This window comes from Anolis carolinensis, chromosome 6 (assembly GCF_035594765.1).
Source record: "Anolis carolinensis isolate JA03-04 chromosome 6, rAnoCar3.1.pri, whole genome shotgun sequence".
NCBI classification, from domain to species: Eukaryota; Metazoa; Chordata; class Lepidosauria; order Squamata; family Dactyloidae; genus Anolis; species Anolis carolinensis.
Window position 1 is genome coordinate 73,020,051 of NC_085846.1, and position 12,587 is coordinate 73,032,637.

At 37.8% G+C, this 12,587-nt stretch overlaps 1 protein-coding gene across 7 annotated transcripts in view; it reads right to left on the reverse strand.

Annotated features, from left to right (window-relative positions):
• rbms3 (RNA binding motif single stranded interacting protein 3) overlaps nt 1-12,587 on the reverse strand; it is a 958,643-nt gene that overhangs the window by 95,751 nt on the left and 850,305 nt on the right. For all 7 annotated transcript variants that reach the window (XM_062958203.1, XM_062958201.1, XM_062958202.1 and 4 more), the window contains one exon: nt 5,618-5,714. In XM_062958203.1, coding sequence (XP_062814273.1) covers nt 5,618-5,714 — 97 coding nt within the window. The remainder of the gene's footprint in view (nt 1-5,617; nt 5,715-12,587) is intronic.

Sequence of the window (12,587 nt, forward strand, 5' to 3'; positions counted from 1 at the left end):
ACTGTAGCTATAACATCTTTCTTTGCTTCATGTACCTGCAGTCCATGAATATATATCTAGTCAAAATCAATTAAATTCATGTTTTTTTCTTGACTTTTGTACATGGGTAGAAAAAGAATGGCATACTCATTAGGGACCCAGAATAATTCAATGAAAGTTTTCTATTTCCATTTGCTTAGATGTGCTTCTTTATAGTATTAAAAATCAATATTATTCAAGAACATGGACAATTAACAAATGTATTTGCACTCATCCAAACATTATCATTCTGAAGAGAAAGTAACATAAAACTCCCATATTGTAAAGCACAATCAAAGCATATATTCCACAATGTGTTGTTATTATTCATGAAGGAATAGTATGAGCAGAACACATTGTTTGTACTAATAAGACATGAAAACCCATAGGGATATATGGCATCAGTGGAGTGATTAGAAAAATTACTTCAGGATCATGTTAACAAAGCATTCATTTAAAAAAGTCTAAACTATGATAGTAATTAAATTTGCATTTCCGCAAATAGTGTGATAGAAGTCCCATGCAGAACTGATAATGGAGTAAAGTTTAAAACCTGTTCTCAGCCTTACTTTCAGTGCTAATGGAAAAAATGTAGTCTTCTAGTGAAGACAGAATTCATCATAGAATATATTTTTTTCAAAACAACAAAAACAAAAAACCCAACCTTGCCACAATAGTTATGTTCTCTAAAGCAAAAAGTGGTTTCATAGGGTTAAATCGATTGTTAGTTTCATCTACAGCAGATCTATTCAATCAATAGAACTTATATAAATGTTGACTTAGCAGGATCCCATTGATTTAATGTGTCTACCCTAGTTGAGACTAAATTGAATGTAGCTCTAATTATTTATCAATGCTCATACTTTTTTTAAAAGCTAACACTGGTGATATAAATTGTAATGTGAGTATAATGGCATTTTAGCCTGCAAGTTTCTTTTAAGGAGAAGTTTAAGAGCCCTTCTTACTGGTAACTTACAAAAGACTGAGAGCAAAAAAAAAAGTATCAACATGATGGAGAAAAGGCAGATTCATGCAAAATTATATCCAATAAAACTATTTTAAGGAAGATTATTGTTTATTCGTTCTGTTGCTTCTGACTCTTCGTGACTTCATGGACCAGCCCATGCCAGAGCTTCCTGTTGGCCATCGCCACCCCCAGCTCCTTCAAAGTCGAGTCAGTCACTTCAAGGATAACATTCATCCATCTTGTCCTTGGTTGGCCCCTTTTCCTTTTTCCTTCCATTTTCCCCAGCATCATTCTCTTCTTTAAATTTTCCTGTCTTCTCATTATGTGGTCAAAGTACTTCATCTTTGCCTTTAATATCCTTCCTTCCAATGAGCAGTCGGGCTTTATTTCCTGCAGTATGGACTGATTTGATCTTCTTGTGGTCCAAGGCACTCTCAGAATTTTCCTCCAACACCACAGTTCAATGCATCTATCTTCTGTCACTCAGCCTTCCTTATGGTTGCTATGGGGAATACCACTGCTTTAAAAGAGAAATAGATGTTTTTTTCCGAAACTCCCTGCCTTCCTCCATTATCCAGCAGATATTGACAATTTTGTCTCTCATTTCTCTGCCTTTTCTAAACTCAGTTTGTACATCTGGCAACTCTCGCTCCATGTATTGCTGGAGTCTACCTTGCAGGATCTTGAGCATTACCTTACTGGCATGTGAAATAAGTGCCATTGTATGAAAGTTTGAGCATTCTTTAGCATTTCCCTTTTTTGGTATGGGGATATAAGTTGGGGTTTTTTTTTCAGTTTGATAGCCATTCTTGTGTTTTCAATATTTGTTGGCATATGGCATGCATCACCTTGGCAGCATCATCTTTCAAGATTTTAAACAGTTCAGCTGGGATCCTCTCCTGCTGCCTTGTTATTAGCAATGCTTCTTAAGGTCCATTCAACCTCACTCCCCAGGATGTCTGGTTCTAATTCACTCACCACACCATCAAAACTATCCTAAATATTATCCTTCCTATACAGATCTTCTGTATATTCTTGCCATGTTCCCTTGATCTCTTCTGCTTCTGTTAGGTCCTTGCCATCTTTGTTTTTGATCATACCCATTTTGGTTTGAAATTTACCTCCAATGTTTCTAATTTTCTAGAAGAAGTCTCTTGTCCTTCCTATTCTATTGTCTTTTTCCACTTCCATGCATTGTTTGTTTAAAAATAGCTGCTTATCTCTACTGGCTAACCCCTGCGATTGTGTCTTTAATTGAGCATATCTCCCCCTATCATTGTTTCCTTTTGGTTTCCTTCTTTCCTGGGCTACTTTCAGTGTCTCACCAGACATCCAGCTTGCTTTCTTGGTTTTCTTTGCCTATGGGATATACTTTGTTGCACCTCCTGAACAATGTTCCAAACTTCTGTCCGTAGTTCTTCTGGGATTCTGTTTATTAAATCTAGTCCCTTAAACCTATTCTTCACCTCTACTGCATATTCACTAGGAATATTAATGAGATCATATCAACTGGCCTGTGTGTCTTCCCTATTCTCTTTAGTCTGATTCTAAATTGTGCAATAAGAAGTTCGTGATCTGAACTACAGTCAGTTCCAGGACTTGTTTTCACCGAGTGAATGGATGCCCAACATCTTTGGCTGCAAAGGATGTAGTTAATCTGATTTCAGTGTTGACCATCTGGTGAAGTCCAAGTATAAAGCCGTCTTTTAGGTTGTTGAAAGAGAGTAAATAAGATAAACTTCCATTATTATTGTATGAAATTTGAAACTTGAAGAGTATTGCTGGATGAAACATTACAAATGGATGCCAGCTCTTCTTACTTCGAGCAGACTCAGATTTCAAACACATAAGAAATGTTAAATAAATCTTCTGAATAGAAAATCAAAACAGTTAGGACCCACCATTAGAAAAATAAGGTAGAATTTTTGAGCAACAGATTTTGGATCTAATGAAAACTTATGCACTAGCAATTTGTTCATTTTTTTCAATAACAAAGGTGATGCTACATTAAAATTATAATTTAGAGAGGGAACTTTTTTTTGCTTTTTCAGTAAAAATGTAACATTTATGTGACTTCTATAGTTACATGGGGATGGCATCACCAAATGGCAGAGGTTCTTTCAGTTCAAGTGATGGCTTACGTTGTGTCATGTGCCCTTTGTAGGTGTTAAGGTGCTGTTATGAGGCAGACTGAACAAGAGTATATTTCGTATCATAGGCATAGGTAAGTGACTTGTGTCAATAAGAGGTGGATGGAATGAGAGTCTGTTTTGTACCACAAAAAAACAGCCGAAAAGGAGCCCCCGGTGGCCAAGGGGATAAAAGCCTCGTAACTTGAAGGTTGGGTTGCTGACCTGAAAGCTGCCAGGTTCGAATCCCACCCGGGGAGAGTGCGGATGAGCTCCCTCTATCAGCTCCAGCTCCATGCGGGGACATGAGAGAAGCCTCCCACAAGGATGGTAAAACATCAAAAACATCCGGGCGTCCCCTGGGCAACGTCCTTGCAGACGGCCAATTCTCTCACTCCAGAAGCAACTCCGGTTGCTCCTGATACGAAATAATAATAAACCACAAAAAAAGCTAAGAAGGTATGTTTTCAAAATGAACAAAGCTAGCTATTAGGCATGTGCGATCCATGAAAAAAATGGTCCAATACTCACTTCTAAAGTAGGGGGTGCTGGCGTTTCATTTCTAAAGTCATTTCCGAATTTTGAAGAAAAAAATTCAAAACTTTATGAAAATTTGGAATATTCGTAATTACCTCATTAATGGTGGACGCGCATACACAATGGCGAAAAACAGCACGGGGAGGGGGGGGGGAATTTAAAGGACTGTCCTGCCCTCATTTTTGAGCTATCCTGATCAACCTTTGTACAGTGGTAGAACACATTTACCACTGTTAGCTCATCAAATTTCAGAATGTTTCCCTAATCCTCTGATTTTAGGCAAATTTTCATAAATTTAACAATAAACCATTTTTAATAATTGCAGAAATCTGTTCCTGGTTTGAAAGTCTTATTTCCTGTTTCATTGGGTTGTCTTTACTTTGAAAGTCCTTGTTCTACTTCATAAACTTTATTTTTGTGGCTGAAACTCAGTAAAATTTGTGGACAGTGTCCTAGCAAACCATAATGTGCTATCATAGCACCATGTTCCCTTGCACAAAGTTCAGACAGTGTCATAAAATTTTGCCATGTTTCTATGACAGAACCAATTAGGAACTGACATTTATCACCCAGGAACAGAAATCATAGTAAACCATCAAATCACTGCTGACAGATGGCCATCAGCCTCTGAATAAGGAAATCTGTTCCTGGTTTGAAAATGTTATTTCCTGTTGGGTTTTCTGGGGCTGAGAGTTTGTGACTTGCCCAAGATCATCCAGTGGTTTTCCATGACTGAGTGGTGAATCAAGCCACAATCGTAGTCCAGCTCTCAACCCATGTTACACTATGTCTTAGGGAAAAAACCCTGTCTTTTTTATGAATGCTCCCATGAGAAAATGTATAAGGATGTGGGTGAACTACAATTCCCAAAAGTCTTGGGTCAACCCCCCCCCCAAAAAAAAACTCCCCCAGGATTCACAGCTGGCCATGTTGGGTCTGTGTGCCAAGCTTGGTCCAGATCTGTCACTTACTGGGTTCAGTGTTCTCAAATACGGGTGAATTACAACTCTCTGATGCTAAGGTCAATCACCCACAAAGCCTGCCAGTATTCACAGTTGGCCATGTTGGGTCTGTGTGCCAAGCTTGGTCCAGATCCGTCACTTTTCTTCTTATCCCAGATTATATGGCAGTGGGGACTCATATAATCCAGTTTAAATCATATTCTTGGCGGCTGCGGCTCCCTCTTCTTCAGCTGAGGAAGGGGTGAAGGAGAATGAGGGAAAGCTGGTGCTTGATTCAGATCCAGCTGCTTTGGGAGTGAGGAGGAGGAGAATCCAGATTGGGAGCTGTGTTTTTTGTTGTTGTTGTTTTTTTTTTTTGCAAAGCTTTGGAGAACTTTGGCGGCTCGGGGAGCTTCATCACTTAACCAGGCGTGTTTGGTTTTTCCTCCTTCTTTCCTTCCTTCCTTCCTTCCTTCCTTCCTTCCTTCCTTCCTTCCCTCCCTCCTTCCTTCCTTGCCTCCGAGGATGGGCTGCAATGCTTCCAAAGCGCCAAACCACCTTGGAACCCAGTTCAATATTAATACGAATAATGAATTTATTAGGAATAACGACGATTCCGATTTATTCGCCCATGCCCCCTAGCTATTATAGAGGAAGATTTTAGGCATTTGAAAGTTTAACAGTAAAGATACCTGTTTTTTTTTTCCGGGGCATGGGTTTGCTTTATTTTTCAAGTAGTCAAATTTTTTCCTAAATACACTAAAGACTCCAGTACCCTGTCTGGTTTTGGAAGCCAAGCGAAATGGGAGACCACTGACAAATACTAGCTGATGTAGGCTATATTTCAGAAGGAACTGACAAAACAATCTCTGATTATTCCTTGCCCAAGAAATTGAACATTAACTTTTCCAATTCTAGACAAGGAAGAATAACTATGTATCTGGTCTTTTCTCCCCTATATACATTTACTTCACTGGCGTGCAAATTACATAGGGATATATGAGGCACATGCCATTCAAACATACCTGATATGTGGAGACAGGGGAAGCAGCAATGAATGGCGTGATGGATGTCTGTGGAATCATGCGGTTTGTAGCAATACTGTACGGTGAGGAATAAAATCTGCAAACAAACAAAAACAAAAGAAAGATTCTTAAGGAAATGGATTGACAGGTAGATGCTTCATGACTATTATCAGCCAAAGGAAAGTAGGGGACTTTGTCAATTAAATATATTCCTATCTTTGCAAATATGCAAGCAGAATTCAGATTTAAACATTCAAACTTAGCCTGCTAATAGCATTAAAGCACCATCTACACTGCCATATAATGCAATTTGAAACTGCATTATATGGTCAGCGTAGAATCATAAAATGCAGTTCAGTGCAGTTATATGGCAGTGTAATTGAGCCTTAGACTAACATTAATTTATGGGTCTAAGACTCCCTCTGGATCTCTTCCAACATTTCTTCCTTTGAATGTGTTCCTTCAGACTGCTAGCATAACATCAAAAAGTTTCTCCTATTATAATGTTTGGTTTTACTCAGGCTCCTTCTAACCCAAGGTTAGATGCCAACTAAAATCTATAAGCTTCCAAATACAGTAAAACTAGAATCTATACTGTCTTGAATTCAACCAGTTCAGATTTGGAAACTTTAATACCCTAGTCTTTGAATTTGCTATTTTTATGTTCATGTTTGTCATAAAAATTTACTGTAGTCTATGTTTCACAATCCTGGATTCAGATGGCAAGCAGTTCTTTTGTATAAATATGGATGGAAGAAGTATGTTATTACATATGTATAAGGAGGACATGACTGTATAGAAATAGACTGACTGACTATCCTCATCATAAGGAAACCAATATTTGCAAAAATCTATTAGATTAATTCTGATATGAGACAAAAGTTGATGTTCAACCATGCTTCTCATTTTGTTTCATTGTTGAAACAAAATGAGAAGTGAGCCTATTAAAAGAAATTAGTGACCTAGGAGAGGCTTTTGTTCTCTCTCTCCTCACTACTTGTCATGTTACTATCTATTTAAACACACAATCCTAAACCAATTGCCACTACATTCTCTACAGGGTAGGCAAAAAAAAACCCAAGTAAAAGGCAAAACAAAATCCTACTCAGCCACGAAACGACTAGCAAATGTCAAAGTGTATTGGAGGAGGTAGGATGGGTCGAAGCATGGTCCAAAGAAGGAGCTTATGAACCTTATTTCTCCACCCCTCCAAACCTGACACAGTTATCCCTGTCGTCTCCTTTACTAGAGGGCTCAGGCAGCAACAAATAATGTTACTATTTTTTCTCACTGTGAGAAAATGGTTTCAAATTATATCTGTAGTTCAGTATTTACTCCATGCAAAACAATACGCAGTGGTTTTTTCATGAACATTTTATGAAGTTTCTTACCAATCACAGATTCCTCATCAGAGCTTGCTGACACCAAAGAAGCCTATTTAATAAGTCATTTTTGAATATTATGCCCATCCTTGTTCATACAGCAATAAGGATGAACAAATCAGACTCCTGTAATTTTAAAGAGAGAAGGACTATATGTCAAATGCCAATTGGCATTTTCTCCTTCTATAATATAATATTTCTGAATCAACTTAGTTCATTTTAATGTGATATACTTATTTAGTTGTCACCTTTACACTTGACCTTTCCCCCAAACAGTAGTATTCAAAATAGATAAGCCCACACTTAAGGGTTGACTTGGACAAGGAACACAGGAAAGACTGACATATGCAGAAGAGACGGAAACTAAAACCTTTGGAAAATATTAGAATTAGTCTTACAGACCCATGAGCACTGCTTTTTACCAATTGTTTTTGGATTTAAAAAAAATAATGGCTGAATTCCATCAAGGAACAGTATACTAAATATCAAACTAGGTTTTTCAGTGAAGTTGTGCATTGATTAACTATAATTATTATGATTATCCCAGACAGAACCTGACTTATTCAGTAACTGATGCCTTGATTACTTGTAACAACTGAACTATCCATTAGAAAGAAATATATTTTATAGCTTTAGAGGAAATCTACACATAGTTTGTACGGATTTTAGCTTTTTAATAAAATGAACCATCTACAATGGGTTAATAATTCTCTAAGCCCAGGAATAATAGACAAGTGACAAAGCCAAAATAATGAAGCCACCTTGGGATGTAAAATAAGATGAGATATAAAATAAAATCAATAATAAAAACTAAAAATATATTCAAGTGTAGGGATGCAGCCAAAATAATACTTACAGTTATACTGATTATCAATAAGCCTATTTTTCCATCAAATCTGATATGGTTGAGAGCTGGGATGGAAACCGCCCCTATACAACGTTATCCTAGAACCTTGTCAGACCTGAAAGAGCTCATACACATGTTACCACCCTGTATTTTTATTTTAACTGAGAGCCCTAGCACCCTAGTTTGGATATGAGCACATATATCCTAAGAAAAACAGCTATGGAATGGTCTCCCATCAAACCAGTCAAAATTACCTTTAAAAAAACCTGGAGTATGGGGACATATGGTTATCCTGAAATATGCTAGTTCCCAGGGGAGGGGGGATGCTATGAGAATGAAGGCCCATCCAGATAGGCCTTAAAACCTGTCTCGGGATGTCTCTGGTAAAACTGAATTAATTTGGAACAAAGTAGAGTTTAATTAAATACCTGGTAAGACCCGGATCTTAGATAAGATCCGGTCTTACCAGGTGTGGGCCCTGTGTGGATTGGGTCCAGAGACCGCATCATGTGATCTCTGGGCCCAATGCACACAGCCATCTCAAGTTTTTGGTCCTCATGAACCCCAAAATCCAAGAGGGCACCCACTCTTCCCCCTTAAAAGAAAGAAAAAACTTGGACACTTGGATCCTCCTTGGACCCTCCTGGCACATGGAAATGATATGCCAGCAGATTGGGGGCGAAGATCTCACATCATTTCCTTGTGCCAGGAAGGTTCAAGGAGAACCATAATTGCAGCTGGGGGGCTTTGGAGTGGCTGCATGCCATCCCAATAGTAATCGAGATGGTATGTAGACACACACACACACACACACACACACACACACACACACACACCCGGGAAAGCTTGGGTCTTTTGGAGTGTGTGGGGATTCAAATGTGCACCAAAGTGACTTCAGCACATGTTTAAGTGATGTGTGGAAGGGGCCTAACACCCAAACTTTGTTCACCCACTGGGGGCTACATGTACTTTTTTATACTTTTTATCTGGTACTTGCAGACAGGAATAAATAATTCCTACAATATTATCATCACCATATAGGCATTCAGGTCTCTGACTGGTACTCACACTTTTGAAGGAATTTGTACAGAATTTTTTTTGGCATGCAAAAAGGACTTTCTGAGAAGAAATAAAAATGTTTTTTTGGGGCAAGATGCAGAAAAAATATGTGTGGCCAGAAAAAAATATCTGTATTTCTATGCAGAAAAATACATACCAAAGTGCAAAGAAGCTTTGTCTGTCTGACTTTTTTCCGGACAGAAATTCTGAAGTATTGAGAAATCCCCCTTTTTGCCAGGGACCCATTTGCACTATGCAATTGTATGCTATTTTTCCATTTTGCCATTGCTGCATTGTAAGATTACACTTAGCCATAGTAGCAGAACTTTATCACATGATGGACTGCAGGCGTTCTAGGACACTTACAGCACAGTTGATTGACAGAGCCCCATGCCATCACATAATGTAAGTTCACTTTTGGCGGGGCTCTGTTGATGAACTGGGGCGCAAGTGTCCTACAACACTGCGCCTAGCACATGCTCCATCAGAGATCACAGGTCCAACTCAGGTGGACCTGTGGTGATGCTTCCTTATGTGTTATCGGGAAGTGTCACTGTTGATGAGGTGGGGCACAAGGATTGCTCTGCCGATTTGCCATGGAGGCTGGTGAATTGCCCCACAGACCTCATCAATGTGATAAGATCCTTACTCTACATTCAAAATGTGGGCATTTCCAGTAACTTAGGCCATTCCCGTCACTTCCACATTTTAAAATTGAAGATACTACGGAATGAATATGAGGCTTTCCATACTCAAAGCATGTACTCTGGTACTGAACAAGCCTCCGGTGGCCTAGGGCATAAAAGCCTCATGACTTGAAGGTTGGGTTGCTGACCTGAAAGCTGCCAGGTTCGAATCCCACCTTGGGAGAGCACGGATGAGCTCCCTCTTTCAGCTCCAGCTCCATGCGGGGACATGAGAGAAGCCTCCCACAAGGATGGTAAAACATCAAAACATCCGGGCGTCCCCTGGGCAACGTCCTTGCAGACGGCCAATTCTCTCACTCCGGTTGCTCCTGACACAAAAAAAAAAAAAAAACTGAACAAGTCCCCCCCCCCCCAAAAAAAAGATCTGTTAAGTACATTTTCTAATTAATAATGCTTTATTTAGTGGTATTTTGCTATTATTAAAGAAAAATCAAGAACTGTAGGCCATCAACTGAGGAAATGATGTATGAGGCTTAGGTGATTTTCCTGATGCAAAAACTACTGGCTTCCTAGAGAGATCAGGCAGGCCTCTACCCTCCTCTCCTTCCGAAGGAGCTTAAAAACCTGGCTCTTCCAAAAGGCCTTTGACACTTAATTTGTTGTTGGACTGATCTATCTGCCCATTTTATAATAGCCCCATTCTTGAGGTGTTGCCAATGTTATTTTGCACTTTATTGTCCATTTCAACCGTGAAATACCTTCCCCATTCCGGCACATTTTGTACTGGGTTTTATGAATTAGTCTCCTGTTTTAATATTGTATGCTTCATGTCGATTTTATCGATTGTTTTACTGATAATTGCGATTTTATTGGTATAATTGTTTTATTGTTGTATCATTGATATTTGATTATTTTATCGGGCTAGGCCCCATGTAAGCCGCCTCGAGTCCCTTCAGGGAGATGGAGCGGGGTATAAAAATAAAGTTATTATTATTGTTATTATTATTATTGTTATTGTTATTACTGGGGCATTTGGAAGCAGTTGCCAAAGTTAGATTTGACATTCTGATGTCACATAGTTAACATCACCAGATGTATAAAGAAGACTTTTTTTTGACAAAAATCCAAAATGGTGACCCTTTGAAACAAAAATGCTGAGGCCAGATAAAGAAGCGAAAGAGCTGACATTCCTAATATTGGCTCAAAGGGTAAAAATAGGGCATTCCATTTGAATTAAACAGATTTAATATACACCATTTTTATTAAACAATAGTTTTATGTGAAACAATAGACAAAGCCTAAGAGTCTTGATGAATATGAATAACTTGCAAAAAACAGGTCCCGTTCTGCTCTACCTTTGTTGCTAGCTGAAAGGAGAAATGTCCAAATAAGAAGAATAAAACTTTTCATTAGTCTTTGTCCATTGATACGTTTTTACTTCTCCACTTTCTTTGCTTTTGTCCTTCTTCAATTTTTAAAAGTTGAATTGTAGTGATACATAATAAAAGTAATAGGTTCTTCTGGGAACATCAAAGTATCTAATTCATCTTTGGAAGGATGCAAAACTACTAGACTACTGAAGAAGCAATAGCTTGATATTATCTTCATACTGAATTCACATTAAAATAGGTAAAATGTAGATTTCCTAAATCAAAGAAAGCATATGTCATACCTTCAGTGCCCAAATTTGTCAGACCTACAGCAATTGGACCCTACAGTTTTGGAAGACTTTATCACTGAATGAAATGAGATTAAGACAGTTTTTATGAGGGGGCAGAGAGCCACAATGCAGAATATGTAAATGTTTCTATACATCAGATAAAATGAACATGTTTAAACAGAGTTACTCTTCTTTTAAGAAGCATAATAGAAGTTCTTTTTAAAATATTATGTTTTGTAGGATTATGCGATGTGATTTTAATGCAATTCAAATTCTCCTTTGATCAAAATTAGTTCTCCAAAATAATTGGAATAGTTTACATTATTCACTTGAGAAAGCTTCAGAAAGCTATAATCTTGGTCTGATTGGAATCATTCCAATGCAACAGAAAGATACCAAATGCATACTCTCTTATACAGTAGAGTCTCACTTATCCAACGTAAACGGGCCGGCAGAACGTTGGATAAGCGAATATGTTGGATAATAAGGAGAGATTAAGAAAAAGTCTATTGAACATCAAATTATGTTATTATTTTACAAATTAAGCACCAAAACATCATGTTATACAACAAATTTGACAGAAAAAGTAGTTCAATACGCAGTAATGCTATGTTGTAATTACTGTATTTACGAATTTAGCACCAAAATATCATGATATATTGAAAACATTGACTACAAAAATGTGTTGGATAATCCAGAACGTTGGCTAAGTGAGTGTTGGATAAGTGAGACTCTACTGTATATATATATTTTACACTGTGAGTAAATCTATTGCACTCATGTTCTGCATGTAAGCTTGTGGTAGACATTTGACCATGGTGAACAACATGCTATGGCCTGATTGAATTTTTACTTTTTTAAAAAAAAAAAAACAAAACAAGTCAAAATAGTGGTATCAATAAATATTCATCACAGCTTTAGATATATTTTTGATTTTGAGAAGGGAGGAGGGAAGGAGAAATTCTTAGGCCCAGGGAAAGGGGGCAATGTTTTTGTCACATCACAAGGGAAAGGACATAAGGTGATATAGGTGGAGAATTTCTTTGTGCCCATGATACCACTTAATCATTTCTTACAAGTGGTGTGCCTGGAGCCAATTTTACTAATATGTTGGTGCTGATTTTATACCCACATGGCTTTATATGCATTTATGAATGATGGATTGCTGATATAATTAATATGATTGTGTTTACTGCTGGTTATTTGTTCCTTCTGTGTGTTCTTTATTCATTTTAGCAGAATTTATTTAATGGCCTAAATCCAATTGCTAGTCTCATTGTGAAATAGAACTATTAAATTAATCCCTGAATTGTCAGTTATTTTTTCTGTAAATCTCATTGATTTAATGGGTTTACTTTGTCGTTTTAATATTGTT